The 23,243-nt window shown below is 41.6% G+C and overlaps 1 protein-coding gene across 1 annotated transcript in view; it reads left to right on the forward strand.

Annotated features, from left to right (window-relative positions):
* fign (fidgetin) overlaps window positions 1–22,594 on the forward strand; it is a 52,607-nt gene extending 30,013 nt beyond the window's left edge. The window contains exon 2 of the mRNA XM_080199171.1: window positions 15,925–22,594. Within this exon, the coding sequence (XP_080055297.1) occupies window positions 15,933–18,206 (2,274 nt within the window). The 5' untranslated portion in view covers window positions 15,925–15,932 and the 3' untranslated portion in view covers window positions 18,207–22,594. The remainder of the gene's footprint in view (window positions 1–15,924) is intronic.
* The last annotated feature ends 649 nt before the right edge of the window (window positions 22,595–23,243 follow it).

The following is a 23,243-nucleotide window of genomic DNA, read 5'->3' on the forward strand; positions in this document are numbered from 1 at the left end:
GAATCTAATTCCCATGAGACCAAAATGAAGAGATGGAGAAAAGGGCATAAATAAAGTGGATGATAGTCCAGCAGCTTCTTTCCTCATTCTAAATGGATTTTTTTAAAGTGTGTATGTGTAGCATGACAAGTTTACATGAGCAGTTCCCATTTAAGATATGGAGAAAATGATTTATAATGGAAGTATAAAAATTGCGACAGAATGTATGACTTTTAAAATAAAGACTGGATTACAGCTGTGAGCCCTGGTACAGTTATGCCCTGACCTCTTAACCCACTTCACCTGAAAACTGTACTTGGTTTTGACTTTCTGTGTGCAATACCATGGGAGATTGCCCAGTGCATATAAAATACTTCTGTCAGTGTGGCTCTATCCACCCATTCACAATGACATTGCGAAGCTAACAGCAGGATTGTTTTTAAAAAATGGTAGAGGGGCTATATGGAAGGTTTGGTGTATCTGGACATTGCCATTTTTAAAGCAGCATGTCAACATGAATACAAATAACCTAAATGGAGTAAAATGTGAATATTACTGTGCTCTGAAATTGACCAATTTTGCACACTTATAACTCAGACTTCACACCAACTACCTAGAGCATGGATGTGCTTTTGCAGAAAAGTATTGCAAAGGAATAAGTATTTTTAATGTTTAAAAGATGTAGGAGGAAGAGATTAGAAGTTATACATATTTGTGTTCTATAGCTGATGACGATAAAACATTTTGGATTGTTTAGAGATTTTTTGTGAGTTGGAATTTGAAGGATTTTAAAATTTTAAATTACTCCATTGCTATTTTTTGCTTTGTGAAATAACTGACTCATCCCCATTGACTGAAACATAAAATTGACAAGAAAATGTCAATCTTTCTGAAATAGGCAGTGCCCAAACTATTTATAAACCACTTTTGTGTTAATATCTGTAATTTTATCCACTAAAGAAGGATCGAGAAACTATTGTACAGTAAAAAGGTACAATAGAATTTGTTTTATCAAAACTTGAAATATGTTGTTCAATTCGGGAGGGAGTTGCCCTGGGAGTCCTTGACATTGACCTGATGCCAAGAGACTTTCTGTGGTCTGGAGTCAAACATAGGCAAAAAAACCTCCTGCTGATTACCATGTATCCTTCCTTCAACAACTGATGGATCAGTGCTTCTCCATGTTGAACACGACCTAGAAGAAGCACTGAGGCTGGCAAGGGCAAAGACTGCACTCGGGGTGGGAAAATTAATGTCCATCACTAAGAGTGACATAATGGCACCACTACAGATCCACTTGGCCTAGTCCAAAAGGACTTTGTTGCTGGACTGGGTCTAGGGCAGGTAGTGAAAGAACCAACAAGATGGAAAAGCTAGACCTCAAACTCACCAGCCTGTCTGCTGCAGATGCATCTGTCCATGATAGTATCAGTAGGAGTGACCACTGCACAGATCTTGTGGAGATGGAGTCCCATCTTCACACACATTGATACCCTCTATCTTGTTGTGTGGCTTTACCACCGTGCTAAGTGGAATAGATTTTGAACAGATTAAGTAATTCAGGACTGGGCATCCAGGAGGCTCTGTGGGCCATCATCAGAATTGTACAATCTGTAACCTCATGGATTGGCATATCCTTCACTTTACCATTGCCACCAAACTAGGCGATCAACTGTGTGATTCAATGAGGACAGCAGGAGGGCATGCCCGGAGCACCAGCTATATCTACAAATGAGGCGTCAACCTGGTGAAGCCACCTAATGAAGGACTATTTGCATGCCAAGCAACATAAGCAACAAGTCATAGACAGAGCTAAATGATCCCACAACCAGTGGATCAGAACTCGGTTCTGCAGGCCTCCCACATCCAGTTGTGAATGTTGGCGGATAATTAAACAATTCACTGGAGGAGAAGGCTCCGCAAATATCCACGTCCTCAACGATGGCAGAGCCCAGTACATTGGAGTGAAAGATAAGGCAGAAGCATTTGCGACTATCTATAGCCACAAGTGCCAAGTGGATGATCCATCTCGGCCTCCTCCAGAGTGCCCCAGCATCACAGATGCTAGCCATCAGCCAATTGGATTCACTTCAAAAAGAATATTAAGAAATGGCTGAAGGCACTGGGTCACTACAAGGGCTATAGACTCTGACAATATTCTGGCTATAGTACTAAAGAACTATGCTCCAGAACTTGCTGTGCCAAGCTGTTCCTTCCAAACACAACACTGACATCTACTAGCAATGTGGAAAGTTGTCTAGGTACGTCCTGTAGATGTTTCCCAAAAAATACAACCTGACCAATTACTGCCCCAGTTTACGGTCGATCGTAAGTAAAGTGATAATACAGGAAGGGTTTATTGGTGGTGCTGTCAAGTGACACTTCTCAGTAATAACCTGCTCACGGAAGCTCAGTTTGGGCTGCATGAGGACTGCTCAGTTCCTGACCTCACTATAACTTTAGTTCAAACATGGACAAAAGGGCTGAATGCCAGAGATGAGATGAGAATGACTACTCTTGACACGAAGACAGCATTTGACTCTCCACTGGTTGCATCATACCTAGCACAAAGGAAGATGGCTGTGGTTGTTGGAATCCAGTCATCTCAGATCCAAGATATCACTGCAAGAGTTCCTCAGGGTAGTGTCCAAATCTCAACGATATTCAGCTGCTTCATCAAAGACCTTCCTTCCATCAGAAGGTCAGAAGTTCCTTCACTGTCACTGGGTCAAATCCTGGAATTCTCTTCATGATAGCACTGTGGATGAACCTACACCATATGGACTGCTCAAGAAGGCAGCTCACCATCACTTTCTCAAGGGCAATTAGGGTTGGGCAATAAATGCTGGCCCAGCCAGTGATACTACATCTAGTGACTGAAAAATTATTAACAAAACTTTCTGGGTCTAATTTCATACAGTGCCGTTGTTCCATTTATTACCATTTGTAACTGGTTGCCTATGTAATTGTTGACATAAAACAAAGTTTAAAAATGGACTGACAACAGTAATTTTTCCAGGTAAACTGAGTGAAATTGTATCAGTCAATTAATTTGCACAGAAATCATCTGGAAATATCATAGGCAATAACTTATTAGAATCTAGACTAGAATGTCTCAGAAGATGCCATCAAAATGGACACCAGTTACTCTGTCACTTGATGGTGACGTGAAACCAACTTAGTGAAAACAGCTTTGAATCAGGGCTGTTTCCAAATATGTTTTCCTGCTACTGCTTTCATTCATAAGAAATCAACTGTCATTTCCAAAGGCACATCAGTATTTGTAATTTCAGTTGGTTTCCATGTGAATACAGAATTGGTCTTTTTTTTCTGTCTGAGCTCTTCATTAATATAATAAAATGTGACAAAAGGTAGTGGAAAGATAAAGCAGCAGCCATTCCTACAGGAAACATCTGTGATTATTGAAATGGATTCATTTCAGCTGCTGTAAGATGTAAGTGTCCAAGTACAATAAAAGTCAGCTTTGAGGACTATTGAGTTTCTTCATCTAGGTGGACATTATCTGTTTAGCCACCTCTGCTTCCACATTCCCTAGTCACATCTCACCAAATTTCCCCCCAATTCTTATTTAACCTGCACCTGAATCTCTTCTCTCTCTCTCTCTCTCATTATTTATTCCCCCCAACATCCCCCCCACTCATATTCTTAGAAGTCTCCCTCACCTGTGAGACCTACCTCTTTCTCCCTTGAGAAAGGCACAGTGGTTAGCACTGCTGCTTCACAGCTCCAGGGTCCTGGGTTCGATTCCCGGCTCGGGTCACTGTCTGTGTGGAGTTTGCACATTCTCCTTGTGTCTGCGTGGGTTTCCTCCCACAGTCCAAAGATGTGCAGGTTAGGTTGATTGGCCATGCTAAGACACTGCCCATTAGTGTCCAGGGGTGCGTAGGTTAGAGGGATTAGTGGGAATAATATGTAGGGATATGGGGATAGGGCCTGGGTGGGATTGTGTTTGGTGCAGACTCGAAGGGCCTCTTTCTGCACTGTAAGGTTCTATGATGCCATTCCTGCTAAACCCATGATCTTTGAGCTTCTCTTTCTGGTCCACATGCTGGAGGACGTTGTAAATTGTACTCTGTTTTTCGATACATAAGAACATAAGAACATAAGAAATAGGAGCAGGGGTAGGCCATCCAGCCCTTCGAGCCTGCCCCGCCATTCAATAAGATCATGGCTGATCTGTCGCTGCTCAGTTCCACTTTCCCGCCCTCTCCCCATAACCCTTAATCCCCTCTCCTATCAAATAATACAATTCCCCTCTATTTCAAAACTGCTGTTAACATTCCTCAATTCAAATTCAACCTTGACCCCTCTGCCCCCTGCAAACTATTACCTCCTGTCCAACCTCGTAAGGTAGCTTGGTGATTATGGTACTGGAATAGTAATCCAGAGGTCCTGATTCTGAATCCCATCATGGCAAGTTATGAACTTGAGTCCAATAAACCTGGGTATTTCCAGAATAGTAGCAGGAAAAAAAAATTATGAAAGCTGCCTGATTATAATGAAGCCCAAGAGATTGATTAATGACTTTCATGAAAGAAAATTAGTCTAATGCCAATAAATATCGAATTGCCAATGTTACCCATCTCCCAAAAGCAAATAAAATGTACGCTGATTTTCCGATTCAAAGTCCATGAATGTGTTATTGGCTCTCACACCTATATTCAATTTTTCAACAACGCCTTTAGCAACCTATAGTCAGGTAGGTATCTGCCCTTTTCACAACGTGAAAATGGCCTGAATCAATGTTGCAAATATCATTCTCCGTGACTGTGACCATGGTATAGTATCCCTTCTTGTCCTCCGCAGCCTTTGACAGAATTGTTTACACCATCCTCCAAAATCTTTCTCAAGAACAAATAAAAGTACAGCGCGAGAATGGGCCTTTTGGCCCTCCAAGCCTGTGCCGATCACGATGCCCTCACTAAACTAAAATATAACCTGCCCTTATTCGGTCCATATTCCCTCTCTATTCACGTATCTATTCAGATGCCCCTTAAATGTTTCCAAAGTGCCTGCTTCCACATTGTCCAATTTGTAGCAATTGGTTTGACTCTCCTGGTTGTAGGTAGAATATATGTATCATTTGTTCCTCTTCTCTCACACTCACCTATTTGGTGCTCTCTGGGAACATCATTCATCCATACACATGGGATCAGCTTCTGCGTGTATGTAGATGGTGTTTGGCCATGCCTCTCCACTGCCAGGCTGCTTGTCTGACCTGCTATTATGGATGAGTAGTAATTTCTCCCAGCTAAATAGTAGAATCATAAAATCCCTGTAGTGCAGAATGAGGCCATTTGGCCATCAAGTCTGCACTGACCACAATCCCACCCTAACCCTGTAACCCCGTATATTTGTCCTGCTAATCCCCCTCCACCCCGACAGGAGGGTTAATTTAGCATGGCCAATCAACCTAACCCGTACATCTTTGGTGGAAACCAGAGCACCTGGAGGAAACCCATGGAGACATGGGGACAGTGTGCAAACTCCACACAGAACGTGACCGGAGGCTGGAACCGAATCCAGGTCCCTGGCAGTGTGAGGCAGCAGTGCTTACTGCTGTGCCACCGTGCCGTCCTTGGACGTGTTGTCTTTGGCCCCAGCCCAAACTCCTTTCACTTTCTCATTCCTCCATCTATTCCTTGATCACTGAGCTTGTATCAGACTGCTTGTAATCTCAGGGCAGGATTCTCCAGCCTTTCCCACTGGTGGGATCTTCCAGTCTCACTGAAGTTGACCCCAAACAGTGAGGAATGTAAATCCCCACTGAGATCCCACTAGTGGCAATGGTGAGCCACCTTAATGACAGGAAAACCCGCCAAGGGGCATGGCGGGGGGAAATGGAAAACTTTGTCCTCAGTCTCTGGGGTTGTGTCCTTTAGTTCTCTTCATCATTAAGTTTGCCCACTTAGTCGAACTGCCATCATGTCCACCCTTAATTCAATCCACTTGCTGCTGAAATCTTCATTCGTAATCTGGTACCATTCCCTGCTCACTTGGCAGATCTCCCTTCCGATAGCCTTCAGATCTTTTCAGCTCTTACCCACCTTGTACCAAATCCCATCACCTTTGTCTTCAGTGGTTTACTCTAGTTTTGAGCCACCCTGATTCTTTTCATCCTTCAGTTTAAAATCCTTTAGTGATTTTACTCTTGCCTCCAGCTCAACAATTGCCTCGAACCTGCACTCCTGTGACTCTCCAATCTTGTACCTGACACTTCCGTTTGCCCCAGTGTTCGGTCATGCCTTCAAAAGGCTAGCCCTCTCTCTCTAGTATTCCTTCCCTTAACATTACAACGTTTCCATATCACAACAGTTATTACACTTCCAAAGTACTCCATTGGCTGTAAAATGTATTGAGATGTCCAACAGTCAGGACAAGAGGTGTAAAAGAACAAGTCTGACCTTCTACCTTTCTTTAGTTGCTCTTGTCTCTCCAAATGAGAGAAAAATGCTATAGATACTGACAATCTTAAATTTAAAAAAAGCTTAAAAACACAGCTTGGTGTGGAGAGAGAAGGTCGCTGACCTTTCACCAGAAGAGGAAAGAGCTAAAGCTCGGAAGGGAGATCAGACCAGTGAGCAGTGGAAGTTCTAATTTTAAGGGTGAAGGTATCAGCAGCAAATAAGTGAGTTAAGGGTGAAGACAATGGCAGGACAAAGAAGGAGGGAATCTTTACTCATGAAGAAAGTAGACAGTCAGAGATTAGCCTCAGAGAGATTGAGGGTGGGATTTTCTGGCTGCCCCCAAAGGCATGTTTACCAGCTGCAAAGACGGCTTGCCATTGGCTGCTGGCAGAATCTTCCAGTCCTGCCAATGGCTACGGTTTTGTGCGGCCTTGGGCAGGACCAGAAGATTCCACCGGCAGGAAGGGCTGGAAAATCCCATCCTGAGATGATGAGCGGTCTAATACATCCTCAGTCAGTGACCAGGGAATGAATGGAGTCATGAATGAATGATAGGGGGAGTTCTTGGTTGGTCAAAGACAACAGGTCCAATCTTTTGACCGTTTAGCTGGAGGAAATTGCCGCTCATCCACTGTGGCAGGTCAGGCCAGTCCAGAGCTGTAGAGAGAGCTGGTCATCAGCATACCTGTGAAGCTTTTCCCATGTGGATGGACAGTGTTCTTCAGGAGCAGCACTTAAGTGTGAAAAGGGAGAGAATGTCAAGGGTGGATCCTTGGGCAGCACTGATACATATAGTCTGTGTGTAACTGGAGGTATGAAGCAGGTAGCAGGTAAAGTGGGGTGGGTTGGAAAGAACAAGAGGGAAGGTTCATGATGGGGTGAAAGGCAGGAGAGTTTTATTTATAAAAGGAATTATCAGGTATGGCGATGGGAATGGGACAAGAAACAAAACGTCATCGAGAGGAGGCGTAAATGAGAAAAACTGAATCATTCCCAATGATTGCCATCCAATAAAAGGACAAAGAGACTGTAAATTGCTGAACGGAGTCCAGAATGTTGTAAAGTGCCTCATCTAAAGATGAGGATCTGTTTCTTGAGCTTGTTTTGAGCTTCACTGGAGGCTGGGCACAGAGAGGTGAGACTGGTAGTGGTGTTGAGAATTAAAAGGACAGGCAGCTGGAAGCTAAGGGTCAGGCATGTGGACTGAATGAATATATTCCATAAAGTGATCGCCAAATCTGTCTTTAGTCCAGTGTAGAGGAGACTGCATTGTGAATTTTGTGTACAGCATACTAAATTGAAAGAAGTACAAATAAATCGCAACTTCAAGTTGGCAAGTGTGAGGTTATCCACTTTGAAAGGAATAATAATAAAATGGACTATTATTTAAATGGTGAAAAATTACAACATGCTAGTGTGCAGAGGGACCTGGGGTCCTTGTGCATGAATCGCAAAAACTCAGTCTGCAGGTGCAACAGGTGATCAAGAAGGCAAATGGAATGTTGGCCTTTATCGCGAGGGGGACAGAGTATAAAAGCAGGGAGGTCTTGCTGCAATCGTACAAAGTACTGGTGAGGCCGCAACTAGAGTACTGTGTGCAATTTTGGTCCCCTTATTTGCGAAAGGATATAATGGCCTTGGAGGGAGTACAGAGAAGGTTCACCAGGTTGATACCGGAGCTTATGAGGAGAGATTGAGTAGATTGGGCCTGTACTCGTTGGCGTTTAGAAGGCTGAGAGGAGATCTTATAGAGACATATAAGATAATGAAGGGGCTAGACAGGGTAGAGGCAGAGAGATTATTTCCACTTAAAAAGGAAACAAGAACTAGAGAGCACAGACTCAAAATTAGGGGGAGTCAATGTAGAACAGAATTGAGGAAGAACTTCTCTCAGAAGACGGTGAATCTTTGGAATTCTCTGCCCGTTGAAGCAGTGGAGGCTACCTCATTAAATATGTTTAAGTCACAGGTAGATGGATTTCTGATCAATAAGGGAATTAAAGGTTATGGGGAGCAGGCAGATAAGTGAAACTGAACGACTATCAGATCAGCCACGATCTTATTGAATGGAGGGGCAGACTCGAGGTGCTAGATGGCCTACTCCTGTTCCTATTTCTTATGTTCTTATGTTCACCTGGAATGAGTGTTTAGGATCTTGGACAAAGGGAAGTAAGGAGATAAATGGAGTTGGGAGATGATCGCATAATGCTAATGTCACTGGACTAGTAATCCAGAAGTCATGCTAATGCTTTGGGTACAGGCATTCGAATCCCACCATAGCAACTGGGGAAATTTGAATTCTATTAATAAATCTGGAACATAAAGCTAGTCTCAGTAATGGTGACCATGAAACTATCATTGATTGTGGTAAAAGCCCACCAGGTTCACTAAAGCCCTTTAGGGAAGGAAATTTTACCCTGTCTGTCCGGCCTATATGTAACTCCAGATTTAACACAACAATATGGTTGACTTTCAATTGACCTATGAAATGGCCAAGCAAGCCACTCAGTTCAAGGGCAATTGGCAGAGGGGCAACAAGGGCTGGCCCTGCTAACAACACCACATTCTATGAAAAAAAATTCATAAAAAGTAAAAGGATAGATGTGGCCTTCCCTGCACTGGTACGGAAAGGAAGGGGAGGGGTGTTTAAGAGTGACTGAATAGTTCTTTCAGAATGTTGAAGGCAAGGGGAAGATATATTTGCTAGTGGCATCACATTGGATATGGCAGAAGATCCCTTTCATTACCTGTGAGGTTGGCGGCATAGGAGGTGAGGGACAAGAGAAATCGCATTATAGTTTTAGGATGGGTTAGGTGTAGACATACAGAAGATAGAATGAACACTGACAAGGACCCTGTCAACTGCAGTGGCGAGAAGACATACCTTGAGTACAGGTACAGAGGTGGCATTGTCAAATCAGATTACAACATAATAACTGGGAGGATGGAATGGAATCAGAAGTGGGTTGGAAGTTAGTGAACTTATAATGAAGAAATATTGATCATCAAGAGCGTCTTCGTCACCTGTCTCTTTGAACAAACTTTGGTCATCCTTTCTCATGTCTCCTGATATATGCTAAGTTAGCTGATCTCAGCAGGGATGACATTAAGGTGCTGCAATTGGATTCAATATCCTTGGGCTAGAGAAGGAAAAATCAGCTAGTGTTCCTGATTGCTACTCAGGGATCCGTGCTGAAAAAAATGTGCATGTGAGGACAGGATTAGGTTTAGCTGTGGGGCCTTTATGGTTGAATAGTTTGTGACATTTGCTGTTCACGATCGCACATCAAGAATAACTGCTTGGGCAAAGCAATGGATGTTGCTGACATCTATAAAACTGTATCCCAGTAGGAGTTACAATTTCCTGAGATAACGAATAAACATTCTTTAAGGCTCGTTATGCTGCGCCTCCTTGGATTATTGTCACGTTCTTTCCTTTCCCTAATTCTGCTGAAACTATTGCTCTCCATCCACCATACTCTTTCCTGTATTATTTTAATAATTGCAGATTTCACACTGCAATGTAACATGCGGTTTCAACATATCACAACATAATCTTTCTTTGATCTATGCTGCATGTCTCAAGGCAGCATGGGATGCCAGTGTGGTAACGTGAGGTCATCACACTGCTGTCTTCCCGAGTGCCTGTGACGGTGGATTTATTAGCAGAATCTAGCATGAGCCGTACCTACCAGAGTATCCAGTAGAAATATGATTCTATCTGTCTGTGCAATAAATACAGCGGCAATGTGCCAATGTTTTGTGAGAGTAAGTGATTATTTTGTTTCTTTTCATTTCTTCTTTTGTCCTAAAGGTTTGTCTGTTTTCTCTGCTTGCCTGTTGGGCTCATTTGGATGTATTCAAAGTCTTACTGTACAAGAAGGCTATGCATTGTGGGGCCATTCCAGTTCCATCCAACAATGCACACAGCAGAAATGCATGTGAATCTGGACCTTGACCGAGTTTACATCTGACACAAAATCTCACAAAGTACAGTGAATTTGTGAATGTTTCTTTTTGGCAAAGGAGTGCTTAAGGATGGATGCAGGCTGTTTCCCTTGTTAAGCTTGGATTAATCAGTCATTTTGATATTTTACCATGCTCAACGCACATTATTGAGACTGTGCTCAAAGTGGGCAACTTGTATTCAATGAAATGAAGTGGAAGATGTCGAGCAAAATGCAGTGTTGTGTGGTTTTGATATTAATTGTGCCAGATTGACCAATAACTTCAATTTAATTGCTGCATCAGAGCCACTGTCATTTCTACCTCCACTCGTGAGAAACTCCATTTATAAGCCCCACAATCTAAAACACAAACTTCCCAACTGGTGGGAAAATGTGGCTGGAATGTGACCGATGTCTGTCCTAGCTCGGTCAGATTGGACCTATTTATCTGCGCACTATCAGAGTGCGGAGAGTATAATTATTACTGCTTTTAATATTTCCAAGATGGTGGTCACTTGGGGTGCTTATGCAGGCAGTGGCTAAGTTGGATATTGGTTTCAAACAACAATATTGTACTTTCCTGTACGTACCCAGTACATGTTATTTTAAATTTATCTATGCTGTAGTATATTTTAAATTATTTGTACTATTCTCAATTATCTCCACTTTTTAACTAACAGTGCTGATTCCATAATAAGTGTGGTTTAGTATTTAAAAGGTGAACCCAGAGAACGAATCTCCAGTTTTGTGGCAGCATTGTTTTGTAATCTGTTGGTTACATAGCAGCTTAACATTTATAATCATGGAGCAAATTGGTTGTTAAGAACTTGTTACATTTTTTTTAGCATGGTGGTTTATTGGACATAGTTACTTAATAAGCATCTTTAGTATTGTAAATCGATGAGAACAGTAATGAGTCTGATGAGAATGAATTTCAATTACAGTGCTCCCCTAGCATAAAATTCTTTTTTGATGTGGTGGAATCCAGCTACAAGGCATCACGAGAACAGCCACCTCTGTGTTTCCTTTCAGCTGTTCCATAATGAATAGCGAATTGTGCAAACGGCAGTCCAATTTACGTGGTGGGAAATTGGATGGACATACTGGAGGCACAGTCATGTTTGCTTAAAAACAGCAAAGAATACAGAGATTAATAGTACTAAATAAGGTCAGCTTTGTGTTGTTTGCTCTCTGAGCCAGGGTGGTGAAAATATTACTCTCAGTTTGCAAGAAAGAGGCTTGTTAATCCTAGAAAATAATTCTAAACATTGCTTACTCAAATTCAGAAAATTCTTATCGCCCATCACAGTGAAAAGGATAAAAAAAAGCTAACTTTATGTGGCTAATTTTTTTGCATGCTTTGCTGGAGATAGGCATATACAAAGCATAAAGAATGTGCTGTAAAATGTTGTAGGTTTTTATCATTGTGCAGTAGGCTCGACCACCAAGCGCTGTTAAATTATACAAAAGTGCATTCTTTGTGACTCTTTTGAGGTGCTAATCAGTGGAATGTGAGCCGAGGCCCTCGAGCCAGTCAGAAACTATTTCATTATTGGGATGTTGCGTAATAAAACTGTGGCAAAAATGTTGCTGCAGACTTTCAGCACAGTTCTCTTGCAAACTAACAACTGAAATGTGATTTTTTTTTTGTTGTTGTTGTTGTGCACGTTCATGTGTTTGATATTGCTGGTAATATGCTGTAAAAGGAACCTCAGCGGTTTCAGGCAGTAAGGACAAACAGCCTGCTTACTGTTGACTGGTGCACATGGAGGTGACAGTTTCTTTTTCAATGCAAGATCAGATGTTTCACTCGGACCTCCACTTCCCACCACCCCCCACTCCATCCCCCCTCTAATCTACCAATAACTAGGGTTCTCTTTCTGATAACGAACCTCAGATTTTTTTTCTGCTGCAGTGTGAACTTTGCTCCTCCTGTGCGGAAGGCAGCACAACATGAGTAGTTAGTTTCTGGATTCTTTTACATGAGCTGAGAGGCTGCTCTAATGCTGCCAGAAGCTCAGAAATCAATTCTAACAGTTGACTGTCTTGGGATGATTTGGGAGTATGCACGCGACAAGAATAGAGTCTGACACTAAATTAATAATCCACCAGTGCCTCCACCACAGACCACTTGGCTACCCCTTTATTTGTTTAAATGTTTATAGTCGCACTGATGTGGAGGAGAGAATTTTTGCACATGGGTAATACTTGTGTCCATAACTTGAAATGTTTGCCGTGAAGCCAGACTTGCAAACAGTTGTGCTTTGTCCATATCCGCAGAGAATGGGCAAAGCCTGTCAGCCACGGTTCAAGCTCTGGTTGAATAGTTTCAAGTCAGTCATTGTGCTTCATTTTAATTTTCTGTTTCCATTTCATTTAGCATTTGATGTTGTGGGATTGCAACTGTACCTGCTATAAACACGCATTTACAGGGAAAGGCTTCAGTGATTCTTGGAGGGGCCTCTTTATGCAAATGAAACAGAATCGAAATTAAGTAATTTGCTCCAAGATGCAATGTAATCTGCAAATGCAAGGTGTGAATGTGTGATTTTTAAAAAGAAAGCTCTTTTGCCTGAATTTAAATTAGAATCTATTAGTCTAGGAACGCACTTTCCAGTTACGTTATCCTTCATTAAAGTTGAGGTATAGGTGGGCTTGGGGGTCTGTTAGCTCAGTTGGTTACATGGCTAGTGTGTAAATCAGATTAGTGCCAACAGCACAGGGTTTGATCCCCACTCTGGGTGAGGTGGGTTTGGGGCCTGTCTGCTCAGCCTAGCCACAGAAGAAATGTTGACACTTTGATATGGTTTGGTGCCAAGCACTTTCCTTCAGGAAATTGATCTTGTTTCAGCCCTGCTTCTCTGAAATGCTAGTCTGTTATTTCCTCCCTATTAATAGGTGCATTTTTGTACATTTCTTCAGTCTGATTATGACAAAGGTGTCAACTATACTGTGATTTTCAGCGCAAGAAGAAGAGCGGGGGTGTCTCTACCTTTAATTTTGATTAGTTATTAGCAAACATACTTCACCCAAATCCTGCAGCCCCCACTTATATAAACCAAAATCAAGACACCCAACCAAGTGGGTATTTATTAAATATTCAGAATTAAACTTAAAGAAGCTTGTCAGTCCACAAGATAAAATGACAATCTATTGAAGAGATGTGGCCCACAGGAATCCCAAAGTAAATTTTGTCAGGCAACATGGCTAATAGTGAACTGTGACTGTTTCTAATTATCTAATTACAAGTACTAATTGCAGAGAAAGTGCAAGAGATTTTGACAAAAATTGAAATTGAAGCTTTGTTTATACATTTGTTTCAGGAAAGGTCCCCCCACCCCCGCCCCAACCTTGGCCGCCGCACGTTAAAGTCCAAGGAACGTTGCTGACAAATTATTTTATATCAAATTTTGCTGACAAGCTCATAAGTAAATAATTTTTCCTTAATTGTTGAGCCTCAAGATGAGAATAAAATGAAATTGGTTATGTTGAAAACGTTAAATGTTGACTTGGATGCCTTATTTTCAGGATGTTTCTTTCTGTAACTTTAATGGCCAGCTTTGATATTGTTTCAACCCTGCTTCCCTGAATTGCTGGTCTTTTATTTCCTCCCTACTGCTCCGTGCATTTTCAGTCTTTGCATTTTCATACATTTCTTCAGTGCGGAGTTGGAACCATGACAAAAGGTGCCAACTATATTGTGATTTTCTTTGAATTAAACCCTGTAAATTAACACAATTAGTAAAGCATCATCCTGTTAATTAGCTCCCAGTGTCTGGTGCAATGGTTTGCTAATGCCGAAGAGGGTGTCAGATGGGAATCGACATGCTGTTCTGTTACCAGGCAAACAGTATGTTGCATTTGTTTAGTAGAGCAAGGCTACAGCAGCCGCATCTGATGCCTCATCCAGGCTGTGAACAGCTAAAGAGGGGGAGGAGATGAGGAAGGGGGTGGGAGCTGTTTAAAAAAAAGACAGTAATAATTCAGAGTGGAACAGTGCCACAGATGCTTCAATTCAACTGGGCCTCCCCCTTATCACAGAATCTGTGCCAGAGGGCACTGGAGTGTTTGTGAAAAATCACTTTTTGTAATATGATCGAGATTAAGGGAGCCTGTTGATACAGCTGCACCGTAACACTAATGTGTACCATGCTCAGGTAAGACTTGGACAGAGTTAGCTGATGCTTTTGGTAGTCTCTGTCTATGTATTTGAAGATTTGGGAGAATGAGGCATACACCATGCTGCAGATTGCCACAAGATATAATGTAACTTTAAATATCTCTGCTCAGCTTGATAAATAGTGTTTGAATTTGTGTGAGAACGGCAGGATTAGGCTGCCCAGTGCCTTTTGTACCCTGAAGGCTGCTAAAGAAAGAGGACTGGCAGACAAGTGACGCTTGTTTTTTCAGAGCTTCGACAACAGGACTAAGAAGCAAAAGGGCCAGTTGTAATTCATGCCGAGTTGTAGGCTTTGTGTGATGAAAGCGATGGAGCGCTGCCTGGGAGATTGCTTTGCTGCACTCTGTGAAGCAGATTTGAAACTGTCTCAGACCACTCAGATGAGAGTTGGATTATAGAATGACCTGAAATGTCTGTGTCATATTGTTCTGCACAGGGTGCATTATACCACGCTAACTAGGTGTTCAGTATAAAATCAGAAAGGTATCCTAGAAGTAATATGTCAGCTGTGTCTCATATTTTATATTAAAAAGAAAACGGAAACTGTATTGAGAAGCAAGCAGCAAATGCAGCATCTCTGATTGCTGTTCAGTAACAGAGACCGTTGTAAGATGGAGTAATGTGTTTTTTTTAATATAAATTAAAAAGACAAATATAACGTTAGCCTTGCATTGCAGCGTGCCACAAAGGGTTATGTGTTTTTATTAGAATGATCACGATTAACTTGGACAACACAAAAATCATTGGCTAATGATACCTGTAGTGCTGTGGTTTAAATGTATCACAAAAAAAATAGATGAAGGTGGTTTGTGCAGGCACAAAATAATCTAAAGCTAGGTGAAATTAAAAGGTGCGCTAGTCCCCACCCAGTTCCGTCATATAATTCCTTCCCGTCTAGGCAGAAGTTGATGAAGGTTACCATAAAAATATTTTATTCCTTTGTTAAATCCCTCCTGAAGAGATGTAACTTTTTTTTCAATTGAGATTTGGTTTCAGTCACGCAGTTCGTGTACTTGTACTGCTGACCTTCATCTCCAAGTACCTGCCAATCATCGAGCCTGTGGTGAAGGATGGAAGCCGGTGGCATGACTGGACGCTCTTGATTTTTAGTCTTCGTTGCAAGGTGGATGGTGCTTAGAAAGAAGTTTCTCCCAGTTAGACCTCCTCTGTGGTTTTGCCGTGCATGCAGAAATGTGATTACTAAGCTTTAGCTTAAGTAAATAAGATTTAAGATAAATAAAAATTCAAATTCTTAGCGAGGCATTATTGTTGACAAAATCAGCTCCATTAAGTCGCGGTGTGAAATTCATGTAAAACATTCAGTGCCACGCGAGGTTATCCGGTGTTCAAGGTGTCGGTTTTTAATAGATTACAATATTATCTTTTGCAGGCTTGAAGATGCAGTGGACGCCGGAGCATGCCCAGCCTCTGAGCCAGTGGCCGGAACAGCACTTTGACATCTCCTCCACCACGCGTTCGCCAGCCCACAAAGCCGACGTGTTCAGAGGCCATCTGCAACGCACCTATCAGTACGCCTGGGCCAACGATGATATCTCTGCACTGACTGCCTCGAACCTGCTGAAAAAGTATGCAGAGAAATACTCTGGAATTTTGGAAGGTCCCAGTGAGCGATCCATCTTAAGCAGCTACTCAGAGGGTCCGCCGGGACTGGTGAATGGACGGAAAAATGAAGGCGAGCCTTGGCAATCGTCAGTGAACTCTGAAGGTGTGTACGCTATGAGCTGTGTTCCGGATGTCATTACTGCAAGCAAATCAGGGGTGACCACGACCCTTCCACCGACAGATGCTTCTGGCAACATAGGGAGCTCTCCTGGGGTAGCCAGCAACCTGCCAGAACCAAGTTATTCCAGCAGTACCTGTGGTAGCCTCCATTCTGGGCTCCCACCGGTCGGTGCATCTCAGGAATATGCCACAGCTTACAACGGCTCTTATCTGCATTCGAGTTACAGCAGCCAGCCAGCTCCAGCACTTCCATCACCTCATCCATCACCTTTGCACAGTTCTGGCCTTCTGCAGCCCCCACCACCTCCTCCCCCACCTCCCCCGCCTCCTTCCTTAGTCCCAGGCTATAGTACCGGCTCCTCCAACATTTCTGGCACTGTGTATAATTATCCTTCGGCCGGCTACCCCCCCCAGACACCCGTCGGCCCCGGGTACAGCCCTGGTGCAGCCCCACCTCCCTCTGCTTATCTGCCGTCAGGCATTGCTGCTCCAACTCCTCTCCCTCCGACCACTGTGGCAGGTTACAGTTATCAGACCCATGGCTTGCCACCCATCGCCCCATCGCCACTTAGTAACAGTTCAGCCAATTCCCTGAAAAGAAAAGCTTTCTACATGGCCGGGCAGGGTGAAATGGACCCGAGCTATGGAAATTACAGTTATGGACAACAGCGGACTGCGCAGAGCCCTATGTACAGAATGCCAGATAATAGCATTTCAAACTCAAACAGAGGAAATGGCTTTGACAGGAGTGCTGAGTCGGCATCTCTAGCATTTAAACCAACAAAGCAGCTGATAGTCACTGACCAGCAAAGAAAATTCAGCAGCCAGTCAAACAGGGCCCTCACACCACCTTCATACAGTGCTAGTAAAAATTCCTTGGGACCATCAAGATCCACCGAATCTTTTGGCAAATTCACCTCGCCGGTAATGAATGAACGTAGTGATGAGCATAGACAGCTCCTCCCACATCCAATCCAAGGCCCAGGCATTCGTGCAGCTACCTCGTCTAACCGGCCGGCTGATGAACAGCTAAAGAACACTGACTCACACCTCATAGAACTTGTAACCAATGAAATTATCAACCAAGGGCCTCCAATAGACTGGAGTGACATAGCGGGCCTTGAAATGGCCAAGGCAGCTATAAAGGAGGAGGTTTTATGGCCCATACTGAGGCCTGATGTTTTCACCGGACTCAACGCTCTACCTAGAAGCATCCTTTTCTTTGGTCCTCGAGGAACAGGCAAAACGCTACTGGGCAGGTGCATAGCTAGTCAACTGGGCGCCACCTTCTTCAGAATCAATGGCTCAGCACTTATTTCAAAGTGGCTGGGGGAAGGGGACAAAATCATTCAGGCTTCTTTCCTTGTGGCGCGCTGTCGTCAGCCCTCGGTCATTTTCATCAGCGAAGTTGATTTGCTTCTTTCGTCACAAGTGAATGAAGAGCCCAGTCCCATCAGTCGTATTAAAACAGAGCTCCTCATGCAGCTGGACACTTCGGTGACCTCTGTGGAGGATCAGGTTGTGGTAATTTGCGCCACCAGTAAACCAGAAGAAATAGATGAAGCGGGCCGCAGATACTTTATGAAACGACTTTTAATCCCATTACCTGACAGTACAGCAAGGCACCAGATGGTAATACACTTGCTCTCACAGCACAACTACTGCCTCAGTGACAAGGAGATTGCACTGATTGTGCAGCGTACTGAGAGCTTCTCTGGCTTGGATGTGGTTCGACTGTGTCAGGAAGCAGTAGTAGGCCCTCTCCATGCCATGCAGGGCACAGACCTTTCAGCCATCATGCCTAATCAGTTAAGGCCAATCACTTACCAGGACTTCGATAATGCTTTTTGCAAGATCCAGCCGAGCATTTCCCAGAAAGAGCTGGACGTGTATGTTGAATGGAACAAAATGTTTGGCTGCAGCCAATGATAAACCTGTGAATACGCAGTGATCATTGGTCACAGTAATGTGGTACATAGGGATTAGAAACCCCTTTTTCAGTAGTATTACAGTTGAAAAAGGTACTAAGGAGACAACAGTGACCTTGGCATATGACTGAGAGTCAGGGTAAACTTGAAGGAAGAGCGCAAAATGTCAGAGCTACTCAAACGTAAGCTGTATATGGAAAAGCTTATGTTGATGCTTAGTTCTGCTCAAACAAGACGACGCTCACCAAGGTGCAGAGAAAAGTGGGTTGTTTTCAAAGGACAGGAACCCTCTGTGTTGATTCCATTCTGCTGTTCTTGAGATTCAGTTGCTGTCAAGTGCCTGAAGTGGTGCTTTATTTTTTTGTTTGCCTCACAATTCAGTAGGTGGCATGTGCTAATACAAGAGCTTTAACTTTAAACAGTTTTGAACTAAATGTTTATTGAGAAATGAACGGTTGTAATAGGAGGTGGCTAGCCAGCTTTTGCCATTCTTAGGACAACAGTATTCCTCAATCCTGTCTGTTCTGCAGTATCACCTGGGAACAGTTAAAGCAGGGTATTGATAATCTGGACCTTAATTTTAGCAGTTCAGTTCTTTTAATGTTCTGTCCGCAAATACTCAGGAAAGTGATTGTGATTTGTACCTCAAAGGAATGTGTTGAAAGCACTATGTACTGCTGAGAGTCATAGGCTGGGTTTCTCATTACTAATATTACTGTATGTTTACCTCAAAAAAAAATAGCGAGGAGATGACTTTGAATGTATCCAGGTTTATTCTGAAGTGGTCCGTCAGAACCTTTTACACTGTTTAGCTGTTTCAGGCTTAAACAGAAGGATGAATCCTTATTGTGAAAGTGTTTGCTTTCCAACTTGGGGGTAAATTCAGCCCAAGCTCCTCTTTATCGTAGTGAACTTTAGCAACTGACAATAATGTTTGTGATCTTACAGTAGCTGCAGTACCCAGTCAGGAGGTGCACATGTCAATTGAAAGCCACTTTAATAATTAAGTATTTGGGGAAATAATTTTTCATATTCTTTATTTGGTGGTTCACTACTATCTGAAAGGCACACTTAGCTGTGAACTATGACTGTTGACCTTCAAGCCACTGCCGACTGGTTACAGTTGTAGCTTCTAGGTTATTGAGATGGGGGTGGGGAAGGGTTCATTATATGTCAAAGTTGGAAGGTCATGGGTCACAGAGCTACTACATGTGGCAGGCAGTTGGCTAGCTGCTGGATAAGCAGTAGCTAAGCATGGAAATGAGTGCAAGATTTTCAATACACTGAAAAAAAACTTTTTTTTGTGTTCAGTCTCAGATTAATTTAACTACCATTCCTCATAGATGTGCCCAAGGAGGAAGTGTGTCCTGCTTTCTGTTCTACCTCAGTTTTGTTATATTCTCTCTGAAAGCAGATTATTAGAGGGTTTTTTGAAGTCAGATTACACTTTGGTATGCTAACCTGCAGAACAAGTTTCTGTGAGCTGCTAATTTTCCCTCAAGTGAGCTTCACGTTTTTTCCCTCCTTCAGCCATACATTCTGTGGAGTGTTCTTTCTGGAACAACTATTAGCTGGCATGTGTGGCATTTTTATCACCCCTCCTGTGTTGTCTTTCTTTTTATCCTTTAATGCTTTATGTGCAACTTTTTGTTTTTGACAGCTGATTGATGTTGGGTAATGTCTCTGAACAGGAGTAGCTTAGGCTGCAGCTGCCCCAAAGCTTGTGACTGCATGAGCAAAACAGTCTCGCTCGCTGCTGAATGTATTGTTTTTTTTCCAATTCTTTATTTTATACAGTTAAAGAACTGTTGCAAAGCACTGGTACTTTGTGTTGCCATTAAATAATGTAAGTTTAAAAGCATTTTTTTAAAAAAATAATCTGCACTGAAAACGCCAAACTAGAAGATAAAGAAGTTAGGTTTTGCCCCATGTATTATTTTTGTGGAGAAAGCTCATTTTAATTAGAATTTTGGAGTATCCTTCTCACGGTTTTTTTTAACAAGCTACAGTCTAAAATCAATATTTCTCTTAAAGTTTGCCAATGCACTGTGCTGACCCTTTTTGTTGTCTTTAGGTTAGCCATTAATTTTGGTGTCTGCTTTCAAACTGGATTTTTATTTCAATCTTGATGCATTTATTGGAAATGATGAAGTGAAACTTAATTCAATAATTCCAGCTAACCCATCAATTGGAAGACCAATAATGGGTTGTAATATTTTCTTTAACTTGGATTATTTTGGAGTGAAGTGTAATTACAGACATCAGCGCTGTGGGTCATTCCACCCTAATGTGCCACCTAAATGTGACATTGTGCATCCATGTTGTGTCAAAATAGGCTTTAAAAATTAAACATTTCACAGCATTTCAACCAATGCATGCCATCAGACTGCAGCTATTAAAAAGATAAAATTACCATTTGGGTTTTCCACATCTGTACTTATCATTTGTTGTGAATGCAACATGGAAACCAAAGTTTGTGGCTTGTTGGTGGAAAATATAATTTGTTTTGCCCCAAAATAAATTTCATATTTTATCTTGTTTCAAACATTCTTTTTTTTGATTTATGAGCAATAAAGGGCCAGCTTACGTGGGTAGAATTTATTTGTTTCCAGAATTTTCTTAACAGCCCAGTATTTCTAACAGTAATTTAAATTCTGACCGTCTAAACTAATTAACAGAAAGCGAAATTAGTTTTATTTGTGAAAGCTCTTTAGTCAGCACTCATGCTCTTGAAGTGTAAATAGGTTTAATGTTGTGCTGGAGGTCATTCAGCCAGAGATGCTGGAGTGTGTCAGGCAACGAAAGTCTGTATTATGTTTTTTGAGTCATTGTTAAATTTTACACAAACACCTTATAGCACAGAGATAGGCAGCATTTAATTACAATGGCACATTCTACCTCCTTCCCCAATCCTAATCAGCTGTTTCTGTTACAGCACACAGTCATTGCCTGTCATTCTAAATTCTTCCCCGTTCTTAAATGTAACACTAGTAGTGTAGCACAATACACAGCATTGTTAAAGGCAGTTCAATTTAAAATGGAAGGATGGCACATCTGAGTCCTTATGATAGCTACAATGTAGGCAGTTTGGGTCAGCCATGCTGCGGGACTGAGAAAAATGAAATGATAGAACAGAATGTTCAGCATTTAAAATGGTCCTACTCGAGTGTTTTGAGCACAATCATTCCTGTTTTAACATCATAAAGCTACTATTGTGAAAGAGCTTAAAAAAATTATTTGCAGTTTTAGCCACTCAGAATTTTCTTTTATCCTACATCTGTTGTAAATTCAAACATTGTTGCATTCTTTGTAACCATTTCTACCTCATTGCTACATATTGTACATGTAGTATTTATTATTTTATGTCCTTTTTGAATGTCATGCATTTGTAAAATAAAAAGACTTGTCCTTGAACTTGGAACAGTCTACCTCAGAAAGACTGTCATTACACTGAACAGTATTATCAACTTAAATGATAGAAGCATTAGGAAAGTGTGGCCGTGTAGATAATGCACACCTACTGGTGATATTGTTGGACTGGAAAATGTTACTCATGACCAGACCATTTCTGTAGGTTGTTTGTTACTGTATACGCCTTTTTATGTAGCAATAAATGCTACAAATAATTAGTGTCATTATTTAATTCTGGCCCAACAAATGAACAATTAAGGATTGTACTAAAATTTAATGAGAACTTGATCCACAGATTAACATTTAAAAAAAAACTTGTATTGACATAAAAGTCCTATACAGTATCATAAAGTATAAATATTTTCAGCAGGTTTTAAAATATATGCATATATTATTTTCTGTCTGCTGAAACCAAATTTGTCTTTACTACATTGTAAAGACGTTCCCATCTTTTAGGCTGCACAATATCATTAATGAAGAAGAAAAGATCAATGATAAATTCACATCGTTTGTGAACATTATTTGTGTAAATGAAACATTTCTGGTTTAAACTGTTTTTTCAGTTGCTGATGTGATGGGATCATTATATGGTTGAATGTATGTGCATTGGAAACTCCTTTACAATTACATTGGAGGTCTTGACTGAGTTCCTGAAATTGTTGCAATGCATTTTGTCCTCATTGGTGCAGTATCATTGTAAACCTCTGCATCTCAGTCCTAGGAAGTAGTAAGGCACTGTAGTCTGGAAATTCAGTGCTGAATCCTATTATATTATCTAGCCACATAGAATCTTTCTTTTCATAATTACTTGCTACCACAGGGAAATTATTGGAGTAAATTTTCATATAGAATAACTAGTTTAAGTAGTTACCATTAAAAGAAAATTTGTGGTTCAAGGCAGATATTTTTATGAAAAGTTTTCTCTATTGTACAATTTGTTGTATATGGCTATGCTACTAAATATGGAAACAGAAAAGAACAAGCATACCTCAAATAAAATTCTGACTATGAAAGGTTGTGGAATTCAATTTACTTTGCGCACACACAAAAGACAGCGTGATGCAATGAAAATGAGAAGAGTTAGCCCTTTGGAAGACTGAACAACTTTCTCCACCTTTTCCAAATATATCTAAAGGTTTGCATTTCCTCAGATCATTTTTGTGTTCCCTCTTGTCACCTGACTTCACATTTATTTCTAAAGGAAGAGTGTTCACTTGTTTGTGTACTTACACATCCACGGATTGCTATTGGCAGACAGTACGGTAGCTCTCGAACCCTGTTTCATATGATCTGAAACTTACTTTAAAGTGAATGAGAGGTGAACCAAATTCGAACCCTGAAATGACCCATATGCTCAGCTCATTTGTGTTTAGTTAGCCTATCCCTTTAATAAATGGTATGGCACATGTACAGATGGGCATCCTTCTGTGTGTCCAACCATTAGATTCCTACTTAGTAGGACAAATGATGGATGAGCAGCTGCTGTTTCATGTCCAGATCCAAATGCAGCAAAGTTCACTTATTATTTTAGTTTATAAACAAATGTTTATTTCCATTAATAGTGTCTTTTTGTTTTAGCCCACTGAGATAGCGGTTTCAGGCTTTCAAGCTAAAGCATAAATGTCTT

The sequence above is a fragment of the Carcharhinus amblyrhynchos genome, chromosome 11 (assembly GCF_965287045.1).
Source record: "Carcharhinus amblyrhynchos chromosome 11, sCarAmb.v2.hapA, whole genome shotgun sequence".
NCBI classification, from domain to species: Eukaryota; Metazoa; Chordata; class Chondrichthyes; order Carcharhiniformes; family Carcharhinidae; genus Carcharhinus; species Carcharhinus amblyrhynchos.